This window comes from Pelobates fuscus, chromosome 6, assembly GCF_036172605.1.
Source record: "Pelobates fuscus isolate aPelFus1 chromosome 6, aPelFus1.pri, whole genome shotgun sequence".
Taxonomy (NCBI): domain Eukaryota; kingdom Metazoa; phylum Chordata; class Amphibia; order Anura; family Pelobatidae; genus Pelobates; species Pelobates fuscus.
In genome coordinates, this window is record NC_086322.1 from 165,040,060 (window position 1) to 165,054,610 (window position 14,551).

The window sequence follows — 14,551 nt, forward strand, 5'->3', positions numbered from 1 at the left end:
CGTGCACTGCAGGTTATTCCATTCAATGTGCCCTCCCTCCCTTTCTCAGAGGGTGCATATGAGGACAAAAGGGAAGATCAAAGGACTACCACACCGGTCCATGCAAGGCAAACCCTATCCAAAGCTTGCAGCATGCTTTTATGGGCCTCACCAGTGCAGTGTACACTAATGCAGAGGGAGCCTAGGGAGACTCTAGTCTTGGTAATAGCACATTGAGTATATTTCTTCTGTGAGGTCCCACTATTCAAAGCGCTGCTGCAAGATACCAAGGCAACGTTCTGATATTACCAGAGTACTGAGAAACGGAGAAAGAATGCATACTGTCTGCACCCGCCGGAAGTGTGGACTGGAGTTTTTCACAACTGGACTACCTGGGTTCTGCATATTCCCCCTCCTTGGCCACGGCTAATAAACAGGGATGGGGGATAAAAGTAATTGGAGAGGAGAGTGTACTATGGAGGTTTGAGCCGGTTGAGTTAGACCACTATTGCTATCTTATTAAACCACCAGGGAAAACCCCCCTTCACTACAGGAAAGACAAGCACAAGGGCTCATTCACCTTTTTTTGTAAAACAAATAAAAATATATGGTGAATAGACTTGTAAATGCTATGGGGCAGTTCTCTATCATGATTTGCTAGTTTCTGTACATACATTGCTACCAGTGTTTGAAGCATGCTAGTAAATACTATTTTATATAGGCATGCGTTGAAGACCCATACATTTCACTTAGCTAATGTGATATTTTGCAGATGGCGTTTTGATTTCTTACTAGATGGTGCCAAACACGCAAAGGTTTTATCTATGAAGGAAGTACTGATTTAAATTCCGCAGATATAGTAAAAAAAAAAAAAGTAAATTATTTCAAATCACATACTTGTTCCAGAGATCTGTAGATAAAGTGCTTAAAATACAATTTATTGTTTTTGCAACTCACGTTCTACGGATTTTAAAAGGCTACAAAGGAACTGGTACTAAACCATAGTTTGTGCTAGATGCAGTGTTTAAATCTACATAATTAAATTAGTGCTTCTACTAATAAGGATTTAGTCAACATGCTTTTGTATCAATACCATAACAACCTGTTCTAGACCATTTGTGGCACGAAAGCAAAGGTGGTAGCTGAATGCTAAAAAGGGTCATTGTTTTCAGTTTAAAAATAATTTAAGGCTAATTATTTAATAATGAATAAAGTAATTGTGTTTGTAAATCGTAACAAACACCATATAGACTACCTCCCAACTACTCTGCCAACCAAAGAAGAACTAGTTTGTGGGGTAGCCTTTCCCTTCGCATTTCTGAAATCCAGTTAATATTTACTAAAGAGGCCATGGTTATTTTAAAAACACAGTGGGTGGCGCACTCAACATGCAATCAAAGGTGCAAGTGCAGAATAAATTAATACCTAATCAGGTTTGTTCTTTGCAAATGGCTGTAAGAAATGAACTTGACATAGAGCAGTATAGTCATATAAGATGATATAGTCACATCACACTCACATTTATTAGAGCCTGTAAGAACTGGCTCAGGTAAAAGCGTTTTTGAATTGATCTCATTTGCTGGAGTGAAAAAGTGTTGAGAAAAAAAAATGGTGAGAAAAAAAAATGCAGAGCTTCACTGAGTAGGAGTGTGAAGTAAGGCCTGAAGAATAGATATGGAGATTGAACAGTTATATGAAGGTATTTACAGCTAGGAGGAGCATAGAAAAGAGGGGGAGTAGACTAGCCATGTGTTGAATACAATTGGAAAGTTTATCAACCAAATACTATCACCCAATATATAAATAACCGTGTACATTAAATTTTTGTCAGAAACATTAAATGACAATAGTACAAACTGCATGCACATAAAATTACAGTGGCAAATTACAGGTATAAATGGTAACAATTCTTTGGTAACATGATGATTTGGTAGCAATCCAAGAATAAATGAGGTGGAGTATCTCCCAAGATACAGTCAGTACCCGAGAGTGGTAGGATTTGCGGCAGGATGTTAAATGCAGTTCTTCACGGAGTTTGAGTGTGATATACATAATATTGGTTGTTCCTTGACTATACTGCTCTGTGTCAAGTTCATTTCTTACAGTCATTTTCAAAGAATAAACCTGATTAAGTATTAATTTATTCTGCACTTGCACCTTTAATTGTATGTAGAGTGTGCCACCCACTGTTTTTCTGTGTTTTTATTCTGTATTTGGGTGATTAATTCCCATCTGGGGATTGGCGTCACCTCCTTAGAACCAGTATTATTGCACATTTTCTGTTTTTCCATAATTATTTTAATGAGTAATTTAGACAGTGCTGTTTAAACAAGCATTTAAAGGAACCCAGTAGAAGACAGACTGTTACAAACAAGAAGACTTACACACTTACAAACAGCAATGACTGTGTTAAACACAAGAAGTAATTTGAGTATTCTTATATTTTCTCTTTTTCGCTTTCCCTCCTGACATCCAATATGTTTATTTATATACTGATTCCACAGTCTGAAGTGTTTCTCCTAGTATTAAAACAAAAACTAAAACCATAAAACCTCAAAAACCAAAATGAACCTTCATAAATTTGTACTCTGCACGCTTTCTTACTTGTTGCAGCTCTTTCGGCACCAATAAGGGAGTCTCTGCTTGTAGCGGAATGTATTAAGCCTGTCCTGTAACATGCATATGTGACTGTATTCGTTTTATTGTATTCATGTATTTCTGTATGATTTCGTATGTGGGTTCGGTAGTTTCATGGGAATGAAACTACCGAACCATTAGACCACCCCAGTGAGAAGTGTGCGCCTCGTTAGGCATTCACACTTCTCGCAAACCGCAACTTAAACTGTAATTGCTAATGCCTGGGTGGCCGCTGTTCGGTATACGAACCACGTGCGGCGGCCATCTTACGCATAAAAATCTCAGCGGTGTTTGGTCGTCGAATGTCTGGAACCCAAATCGGACACTCAAACAACCGAACACCGCTGAGACCTCCAGAGCTCCGTAACTACCGAACGGAGAGACCTAACAAACTCCCATTCGGTAGAAACAAAGTACCGAACTATAATACAGGTGAATTTAAGTATGGATGGCGAGGATTACTGTATGTTTTTACTGCTGAACGGAGACCGACCGCAGGGCCCAAACGCATGGAACCCTTTTCGGATACCACCTCGTGTGCGGTCGGTCAAACTTCACCCTCCATCTAACTACCTAACCCCTGGTCCAATCAGGGTGAATTTTGGATATATTCTTCACCCAGATCAAGGCTACCTGGCGGTACCCTAAGATTGATGCTTTGTACTAGTTTAGGGGTACATCCAGGTTTGAGGTAAATGTACAGTATAGTTAAGGGGATTATGAGTCACTCTGAGGGGAGGAGATGTGTGGGAGGTAACTGTTATATGATTGGTTACTGTCCTAATTAATGTGAATCCCTCCCTTGCATGGGAGAATGCTTTATAAGGAGACTGTGTGGATTAAAGGTCAGTTCTGTTCCTGATGCTGTGTGTCGTCCAGTTATTGGGAGTGCTGTTGGGATATTATTGGAATGTCTTGCCTGCTGAAAGTACTACTCTATGGATTTACAATACTTGTTCCTGAGCCTCACTGGGATCTATAATGGAGTTAACCTGTGAAATATCAGGCCTCCGCTACACTGCTCAATACTGCACTATATTCCTATGCACAAAAATGATGTCAAAGGAATTTGTCCCAGCACTATTAGACTTGACCATTGTTACAGATCCCTTATACTCAAGCTGAGTATATCCGTGATGAATAAGTGCTGTAGTGATTATAGGTCCCAAGTCCTCAAACATGACTTCATGAAAGGTAAAACAAATCTGTTTAATCCAGGCACAATGACCTGCTTATATACAGTTCAAGGACACAAAACACGCCCCTGACACTCCCATAAACACCCCCCCAAAATGCCATGTCACCATGACAGCAAAAATGACAATTTACAGAAAACACCAAAATACATATTTAACATAATGGAACCCCCATTGTCTCTATATCCCCGGATAGCCTGGATATGAGCACCCAAGCTGTTCAAATAGCGCACAGATCCCACGAACACAGCCGAATCGCCTAAAGGGGGTGGAGTTTTGACCGACTGCTCACGAGGCTCCTGTCCAAAATAGTTACACAGTTTAGAGGTAGCGGGCGGTCATGTTCGGGAGTTCCAAAACATATGAAAGGGTGAATGGTTTCCCTGGCTCAGTGTTCTGTACAATGGCATGAGCACTTCCCTCTTTCTACTACCAATACCTCTCCCTATACAACCAAGCATTCTGCTAGCATTTCCTGCTGCTCTATTACATTGTCTGCCTACCTTTAAGTCATCAGAAATAATCACCCCTAAATCCCTTTCCTCAGATGTTGAGGTTAGGACTCTATCAAATATTCTGTACTCTGCCCTTGGGTTTTTACGTCCAAGATGCATTATCTTGCACTTATCCACATTAAATGTCAGTTGCCACAACTCTGACCATTTTTCTAGTTTACCTAAATCATTTGCCATTTGGCTTATCCCTATGGCACATATTAAAGGCCAATCACCATTCATCTTTGAACAACACTCACACTGTGCTTCTTCCAAGACCTCAGCAGATCCACACTGCAGTGGCGCGCCACATTGAAGGAGGTGACCTTGCAACTGTGAACAGCAGAAATTCCGTACAGGTGGGGGACCCCGCGGGGGGCACTTGTGGTGGAGAGGAATGGCAAAAAACACAGACTCACCTCTGTGTCCGACGCCCTGGGACTGACTGCTACCACCACCGCCAGGCCGAACGGAGGATCCTTGAGATGTGTTTTTCCGTATGCAATTTAGGAATGGCTCCAGCGTGAAGGCGAAAAGGAGCGGGGACAGGGGGCATCCCTGACTTGCTCTGTTCGGGATTTGGAACGGGTCCGACAATGCTCCGTTTATGCATAGTCTTGACGATGGGTTGGTATACAGGGCGTGATCCAGGACATGAAGTGTCCAAGGGTGCGAAGGACTCCTAACTCCCAGTCCACCCTAACGAATGCTTTTTCTGCGTCTGTTGATAGGAGTAGCACTGGGGCATTGTCTCTGTGTGCCAGGGCCATCAGGTTCAACGCCCTTATTGTGTTGTCCCGGACTTATCTGCCCGGGATGAATCCCGTTTGATGATGGTCTGCAGCAGTGGTGAGAGTCGGTGGGCCGTGACTTTGGGAAGGAGTTTGAGCTCTGTGTTGAGCACCGAAATCGGCCTTTAGCTTTGGCATTGGGTGGGATCCTTACCTTCTTTAGGGAGCAGTGTGATATTGGCCTCCGTGAACTGGAGGGATGGCCTGGCCCCCTCCAGTATGGCGTTGAGGGCCACCAGTAGTTTCGGTAGCAGTTCCCCACTGAATGTCTTTTAGTACTGTAGGGGGAGACCATCCAGTCCTGGTGCTTTGCCAGTCTGATGTTCTTAATGCGTGTAGTAATTCGTCCGGTGTGATTGGTGTTTCCAAGGCGGATAGTTCTGCTTCCTCCAGATTTGCGGACGTCAGGTATTTCTGGATCTCCTTTCATTTGTTCGCCGAGTCCCTGGGTTGGTCCATCTCTATGTTGTATAATGACTAATAGTAGTGATGGAAGGTCCGTGATCTCTCGGCCGGGAGGTGGTGTAGGCTGTGTGCGGCATCCTTGATCTTCGGTTTGTACAGTTGGTTCCTTGTCTGTCGGAGTAGGGTCGCCAATAGGCACCCGCATTTATTGCCATGTTCGTGAATCACGTGTCGGAACCGTTGGTAAGTGCGCTGGATGTTTTGGTTCAGTAATGTTGAGAGTTGGCAAGATTCAAGAGGAGGTCTCTGTGGACCTGTTTGTCCAGTCCGAGTTTGTGCTTCCGTTCTAGGTACGCGATGGCTTTGCATAGGGAGGATATCTCGCGGGTGACCTCCATTTTTTTCACGGAGCATCAAGTTATGAAGTGGCCTTGGGTCACCATCTTGTGCGTCTCCCAGCAATTCAAAGGCGTGCGTGTCTGCTGTCTCATTAATCTGGAGGTAGCCCTTGATCGTTTGTCTCGTGTCCAGGACTCGTAGCTGGTCCATGAGAATGGATTTGTTCAGCCTCAAGGACCGTTGCTGTGGTCTGAATAGAGGCACTCGCAGTCGCAGGCGGAGTGAGTTGTGGTTCGACAATGTCATTGGGAGTATGTTCGATCCCTTAAGTCCGTTAGTTGGTAGGAATGAAGGAGCCATAGTGTTTTGGTGGGCATGTTCATTTGTGTCTGTTGTTGTGGCGTGGTCTAGTCCATGTCTGGGAGGAGGGTGAGGTTAAAGTCCCCCCCCCATGACCGTGTCTTTCAGGTGTTCACGAGAGTGCCTAGGGTTTTTTAAGGAATTGGTGTTGTTCTGAGTTTGGTGTATAAACGTTCACGAAGGTGTAAAGCTGGTCGTGTATGATCCCTTTGAGTAGTACGTATCTCCCCTGAGGGTCCATTTTGGTGTTTTTGACCACCAGGGGGAGTCTCCTGGAGATGGGAATGCATACTCCTCGGGTTTTCCGTGTCGGGTTGTTGCTGAAAAATTCTATCTGGTAGTGGCGGTTTTTCACTGAGGGGGCTCGGCCTTCCAGGAAGTGTGTTTCTTGGAGAAAGGCTAATGCCACTTTGAATCTCTTGAGATCCAGAAAGAGGCGGGTGCGTCTCTCTCGGGTGTTCAGGCTGCGGACATTGTATGAAACAAGATAAGGAGGAATTCAAGCGATAAGTATTCAGGACATTTGTAATGGAATAACCCTTAGGAATAAATGAGAAACAGAGAAAGAGCAATACTGTTCTTTGGCCTGTTGGGGGTTAAAAATTAACTTTTAATAAATCAATATAAAAAAATGAAGCTAGAGAAAGGTCTAGCTCTTAGTAAATACACAAATAAACAAAAAGGAAGGAGGGAGAGACAAGTGTGAAGGAAGGGAAATATATACAAAAAGATACAACTTTAACTAGTGGTTTTTATCAACGTGAAATAAATTTAGACAGTAATAAGGCTTATAAATATCATGCTAGAATAGGAGTAGTAACTGCTGGAAACACTGATAGTGACACTAACTGCTTCCCTGAGATAGTATAAATCATATATACACAACGTATCAGAATTAGCCAGTTTGCTGAAAGACTTTAACAGTTATACAGTGTGGGTATAAATGGCTATAGGGGAAGAAAGCTAAACGATTAGCCTTAGCTGAAGTAGAGTAATCACATAAACCAGTGATAGCTATCCATGTGAACAGGGTAAGCTTAAGCACAGTTAAGCAGAAATATACTTTGCATACTGTCCAAAAAGTTTGATGATAATCGATAGGAGAAAGTCACTAGTAAGGGGTTTGTGCAGGACTTGGCAACATTTTACTGACTGCCGGTAGTGCCTGAAGTCTAAACTGTGCCTTCAGGGGCACCTACGTCTAATAGAGGACTGCTTAACTAACCGAAAAAAAATGGTAAGATCAATAGCATCCAGTAGTCAGGATAATAGGTTAAATAAATCGTAAAAAAAATTAAAAAAAATAAAAAAATCACCCGGTAGGATAGATCACTGATTCACTGATCTATACTGGACTGCTAATCCTAAGTAGCTTTTGCAGATATCTAATAAGCCTGATAACATAGGAAGGAATATTCGTCTTTCCCTGTCAGCTACGTGGCTGAGCTGTCAGAACTGCAGAGTTGTTTGTTACTGATTTCTGTCAAATATATGGTATTGCTGTCAGAGCTACTGAAAACTAGAATGCTGGTCATAGATTTCACTGTCAGATAACTGATTTGCTTAGCTTTCAGAGCTGCTGCAACCTGAATTGTTCGTTGCAGATATCACTGTCTGATACGTGACTAAGCTGTCAGGACTGCTCAAACTTAGGTTGCTCGTACAGATTTCTAATCTAGCTAGAGACTGTCTGATACAAGATGACTGCAGAATGTTGCTACTCAGGGCCGGATTAACATAGGGGCTGATGGAGCTGCAGCTCCAGGCCCAGGCCCATGGAATAGGCCCATTTAAAAAAATAAAAAAACCAATTTTTTTTTTTTTTTTTAACACATTACTCTTAGGTTTGCCACCTCACTGGTATTTTACTGGCACAGCCGGTATTTGAGGCTGCCTGGCCATGCCAATATTGCAGTAATACCTACAATACAAATGCAGGTATTTTTCTCAGATTACTCTGCAATACCAGCACCGGCCAGTAGGGGGCCACTGGGTGTGGAGAGAGGCAGGGATAGGAAGTTACAGCATGTCCCTGCCTCTCTCTACTACTTACTGATCTGTGGGGGAGCAGCTACACAGCACAGAGTCCAGACAGCAGCTCTACAGCTCAGGTAAGTGAGGGATGGGGGGAAAGGCAGCAGGGACACATGGGGACACTGAGACACATGGGGACACAGACACTAGGGGACATATGGGGACACTGAGACACTAGGGGACACAGACACTAGGACACACTGAGACACTAGGACACATGGGGACACAGACACTGGGAGACCTGGAAACACTGAGACACTTGGGGACACTGGAAAACATGGGGACACAGACACATGGGGACGCTGTGAGACATAGGGACATTGGGAGGCACTGAGACATTGGGACACGGAGACACTATGTCCCCATTTCTCCCAGTGTCCCCATGTCCCCATCCAGTGTCGCTAGTGTCTTGGTGTCCCCATGTCTCCCAGTGTCCCCAAGTGTCTGTCTCCCAACCAGTGTCCCCTAGTCTCCCAGTGTTTGTGTTCCCATGTCTGTGTCCCTAGTGTCTTAGTGTCCCCAAATGTGTCTGTGTTCTTAGTGCCTCAGTGTGCCTAGTGTCCCCATGTCTCCCAGTGTCCCTATATGTCCCAGTGTCCCCATGTCTATGTCCACAACTGTCCCCATGTCTCCCAGTATCCCCAAGTGTCTGTCTCCCAGCCAGTGTCCCCAGTGTCCCCTAATCTCCCAGTGTCCATGTTCCCATGTCTCAGTGTCCCTAGTGTCTCAGTGTCCCTAGTGTCTCAGTGTCCCTAGTGTCTCAGTGTCCCTAGTGTCTCAGTGTCCCTAGTGTCTCAGTGTCCCTAGTGTCTCAGTGTCCCTAGTGTCTCAGTGTCCCCATTTCTCCCAGTTTCCCTAAATGTCTCAGTGTCCCCATGTCTTTGTGTCCCCGGGTCTTTCAGTGTCCCCATGTCTCTTAGTGTCCCTGGGTCTCTCAGTGTCCCCATGTCTCACCGTGTCCCCATGTCTCACCGTGTCCCCATGTCTCACCGTGTCCCCATGTCTCACCGTGTCCCCATGTCTCACCGTGTCCCCATGTCTCACCGTGTCCCCATGTCTCACCGTGTCCCCATGTCTCACCGTGTCCCCATGTCTCACCGTGTCCCCATGTCTCACCGTGTCCCCATGTCTCACCGTGTCCCCATGTCTCACCGTGTCCCCATGTCTCACTGTGTCCCCATGTCTCACCGTGTCCCCATGTCTCACTGTGTCCCCATGTCTCACTGTGTCCCCAGTATCCTAGTGACATGGGGACACACTGAGACATGGGGACACTGGGAGACTAGGGGTCTGGGTGACATGGGGACACTGACACTGTGATACATAGGGACACTGAGACACTTGGTGACTTGCGAGACTGAGACACTGGGAGCAATCCATCTATACAGCAGAATCAAACTGTGAGTAGTCCAACATAGCCCTGGCCAATCAGCATCTCCTCATAGAGATGCATTGAATCAATGCATCTCTATGAGGGAAGTTCAGTGTCTGCATGCAGAGGGTGGAGACACTGAATGGCAGTGCTGTACACTAGGCAGTACTGCCACAGGAAGCACCTCTAGCAGCCATCTAAGGAGTGGCCAGTGGAGTTATTTTCTCTGAAAAGACAGTGTTTATTGCAAAGGGCCTGAATGGAATGATTCTACTTACCAGAACAAATACAATAAGTGGTAGTTGTTCTGGTGACTATAGTGTCCCTTTAAGTTTGGAAGCTTAAGAGGGATGTATGGGAACAAAACTTGTGTGGACTGGCTGACAATAAAATTAGTTTAGGTAATGCAGACGTTGGTCTCTCTAACACTGTGGCATGTCCCCTTTCTTTTACTTTTACTACATACACCTTTTCTCTGTCCCAGACTATATACCAGGAACTTCTGCCTGTCAGTAAGAAGGTAAGGAGACAAGTGGACCAGCGAGTGCTAGGGGACAGTTCTTAGAAAGCATGGAGTGAGCGCATCATTAGACACATTTATGTCAAGCTCAGTGTGCTGCCTGCATAGTATGCCCTTAGTTGGACAGCCTGCATTATTGGCGGGCAGCCTGACATACATTCATGCCAGACTGTCCTTCAAATTCTTTGGACAGACATGCCCCCTTTTTGGGCATGTTCTCCCCTTTTGACAGTTCTGGTTATGTGATTCGCACCAGTGGCCCACCCTTTTACCCAGCCCATTGACTTCCTGCTTCACTGGACACTGCTGTTAGGGGGTATGGATTTACTTGAAAGATGAAAGCATAAATTAGAGAGAGATTAGCATAGAGTATGTGTTTTCTTATAGCTGAACCCTATGCGTTTCCCTCCAGCATCATCTCCATCAGATACATGATGCTTGGGAGGTATGACTGTTTTAGTGTTTTTGGTCGATAAGATTCCGTAATTAGGCCCATCATAATTGTCAGCACCAGGCCCAGTGTGCTCTTAATCCGGCCCTGTTGCTACTCATAGGAGCCCTGATGCGCGTTTCGCCAGTAAGCGACTCTTCAAGGGGTAAACTATGCCCTTGTGTGCCCAGTTTAAATAAGGTGCCCACGATCCTCATTGGTCAGTGGGAGGAGTTAAAGGAATTAACTCCTTTGGTATCACTATTGACCCATAATACTTGCTCAACATAGATAGATCAAAAGGAATCATCCAATTTGAGTTCTACAGTTGTGGGTTCCGATTAATCACAGTTAGATTGTGATGTTGGGGAACTGATACAGAATAGTGCAGCATCCCGATAATGATAGTAGGGAAGGTTTGGGTTAGGTGTTATAAACAAAGTGAAACAAATAGCTTAGTGTATATAGTTAAACTATGTGAGGCTAGATAATGAAAGTTAGCCCAAGTTACTGTATTAATTACCAAGATACTATTAAATTGGATCAACTTATCGATAATACACAAAAGATAAAATGATATATATTCGCCCATCTAAAATAGCTCAATCAACTTGCTCGAATGTCAGGACATTCAGGACTGCCAGTCAGCGCACCGGCAGCGCCTCTAACCTTCCCTGGAGCGCCTAGTTCAGGGGTAAGCAACCTTTGGCACTCCAGATGTTGTGGACTGCATCCCCCATAATGCTGGCAAAGCATCATGGGAGGTGTAGTCCAAAACATCTGCAGTGCCGAAGGTTGCCTATGCCTGGCCTAGTCCCTAGCCGGGGTGTGCTCTAAAGGCTTATGGTCGTTCTGAGGTATGGTCTTTGGTATTACTGTGTGTTGCGTTCTGGTACGTTCGTGTGACTATGTAACTTCTAGTTCTGGACTACAATAAGTGGATAACTCGTGGACGGTGGTGCCGTCGCCTGTCATTGCTGCAGACCAGGTGTGTCTTGTGCTTACTGGGTATGCGGCTTGGGTTGCGTGGGTGCCCAAGGGTCCAGGATGGGCTGGTGCTCTGGGGTTCGTTCATGTCCCATTTTCTATCATTCCCTCCCTGCCCCTATTACTGTGGGGGGTGTTAGGAAGCTGCGTCGTGCCCGACTCAGTGTTGGCCATGGTAGGTCAGTACTATGCGTTCCATTGGGCGCCTTGTGTGTCTCCCTCCCTCCCGCTTTATTTCTTCTCCGCATCGCTCTCCGTTCAACTTTTTTAAAATTATATTTATATATAGATATATAGTGATATATAAATATATATAGATATATTATTTCGTTCTAAGTGTATTTTGATATCAATATATATTAATATCTAAATACAGTTAGAACGAAATTACATATATTTTTTTATTTTCATTTTTAATTTATTTATATAATATATAATTATAAATATATATTTAATGGATATTCTATGTGCATTTTGATTATACACACACACACACACAGACAGTATGTGTATATATACACACACACACACACACACACACAGACAGTATGTGTATATATACACACACACACACACAGACAGTATGTGTATATATATACACACACACACACACATATATATATATATATATATATATACACACACACACACACACACTTTATAATTATATAATATCTAACTATATATTTTATTTTAAACAGTTTTTAAACTTTTATTCAACTTTTTACAGGCAGCAGGGGGCTATTTGTCATCCCAGGCACTGCCCCTACAGGCACTGCTATGGAGGGCTATTCCATCCATGTGAACGTGAGGTCCTTGCAAGGACCTTTCGCGATCACATGGCCCAGGTGGGCCGGATTGGCAGCAGGGGGACTTTCTGGGATGCCAGGTAAGTCCCCCCCCCCATCGTGATCGCCGGCAAGCAGGTAAGTCCCCTGGATGGCAGGGACGTACTATACCCATTTAGAGCCGGGTCCCCAAGGATGGTATAGCATGCCCGCCGTCCTTAAGGGGTTAATTGCAGGTTTGTTACAAATTTTAAATAACAAAAAAAAAAGTAATGCCTGTACATTGTATGCTACACAAATTCAAATAGAACATATTCCAAATTACACATTTGCATACTTTACCTATTTGCATGTAACCTTCTTCATCTATTAAAAGTCCATCTGCTGCTTTGCCAACATTCTAGAAAAAAACAAACAAAAACTTAACCCACTCATAAAATGCAGTAGGGCAGCATTAAAGGTACACTCTAGGCACCCAGACCAGTTAAGCTTATTGAAGTGGTCTGGGTAAAGTGTCCCTTTTGCACTTCGTGCTGCAATGTGAAATATTGCAGTTCCAGAGAAACAGCAATGTTTACATTGCAGCACTAAGACAGCCTTCAACACTTTCCTATGGGGAGGGCCTAATGAGCGCGGCACTCCGCACGTTTGTGCCTTAGCGCCCCCTTGTCGGTAAAGTCGCAGGAGGCGGAGTACAACCAAGCAGCAGGATCAGGTAAGTAAATAAAGGTTTTTACCCTTTATTCGTTAATGCAGAGGTATGGAGGCGGACAGGGGGGAGAGGGTGGGAGAGGGGAAGGAAGAGAGCGCTATAGTGCCTGGAATACAGCATTGCAGTCAACGTGTATTTAAAGTTCTGGTATGGAGAACACTATTGAGAAAATGACTACAGAGGTACAAGGTAAGATGCCAAAATCCTAATTAATTTGCAGCACTTATTTAAAATAAAGAAAGATTGCAGCAAAGAGGCAACTTGGTTTTCCATGAAATGAGAGAAATAGAAAATAACTTTCAGATTCTGATCTACATTGGCATTTGTCAGCATATAGAGTTTGAGGTTTTGTATTTTAAAGTAAGATGTTATGAAGAGCAATTCACAGATCTAAAAAGTGCTAAAAGTAGTCATAACATAAACCAAGATTTCATACTGACTGCTAATTTGTGAAATTCATATTCAACAAATAGTCATAATGAGCAAATGTGCAATTGTCCTTTCAAAATGCCTCTTTTATTCATGTATTTGTGTGTCATTCTGCTGCAATCATTAAAAATGCTTTCTCAGAACCGTATACCTCATATGAAACACTCAAACTACATTTTCTTCCCTCCAGATATTTAACCAAAAACAAGGCGGCAAACTAACTGTGCTGTTAGTAATCTAGAGGTAAACTCCCTGCCCACTGTGCCAGGTAGGGGGATAGGGGCAGGCCCGTCGCTAGCGGGCAGGCAAGCCAAGCAATTGCTTGGGGCCCCGAGCAGGCCCGGGGCCCCGAGCAGAGTCGGTGCTTCCTATAAGGCTGCAGCCACCTGAGCGCTCTATAGAGAGCGCTCAGATGGCTGCAGCACTCCTCTCTAGTCACCCCCATTCCCTGTAGCGTGGCCGAGCTCCTCTTCCTCCTGGCTGTCAGTCCGGCCGGGTACCGCGCGGTACAGGAGATTCAGTTTCCTGTTCCCGGCCGGACTGACAGGAAAAGCACACTTCCTTTCAGTCCGGCCGGGAACAGGAAACTGAATCTCCTGTACCGCGCGGTACCCGGCCGGACTGACAGCCAGGAGGAAGAGGAGCTCGGCCACGCTACAGGGAAGTGAAGGTAACTGAGAAGAACATGGGGGGGGGGGGGGAGGAGTAAAAAGAACAGAGGGAGTGGGGGGGTAAAAAAACATAGGGGGGGAGTAAAAAAAACATAGGATGGGGGAGAGGGGGAGTAAAAAAACATGGGGGGAGTAAAAAACATGGGGGGGGGAGTAAAAAAACATGGGGAGGGGGGAGTAAAAAAACATGGGATGGGGGAGTAAAAAGAACACAGGGAGGGGGAAGGGGAGTAAGCAGGACACGGAGGGGGAAGGGGAGTAAGAAGGACACAGGGAGGGGGGAGGGGAGTAAGAAGGACAAGATGGGGAGGGGAGTAAGAAGAACATAGGGAGGGGAGTAAGAAGAACATAGGGAGGGGGAGAGAGGAGTAGTAAGAAGAACATAGGGAGGAGGAGAGAGGAGTAAT

At 44.6% G+C, this 14,551-nt stretch overlaps 1 protein-coding gene across 2 annotated transcripts in view; it reads right to left on the bottom strand.

Annotated features, from left to right (window-relative positions):
- The window catches only part of MGAT4D (MGAT4 family member D), a 182,735-nt gene that overhangs the window by 12,168 nt on the left and 156,016 nt on the right, over positions 1-14,551 (bottom strand). For both annotated transcript variants that reach the window (XM_063458454.1, XM_063458453.1), the window contains one exon: positions 12,675-12,732. In XM_063458454.1, the coding sequence (XP_063314524.1) occupies positions 12,675-12,732 (58 nt within the window). The remainder of the gene's footprint in view (positions 1-12,674; positions 12,733-14,551) is intronic.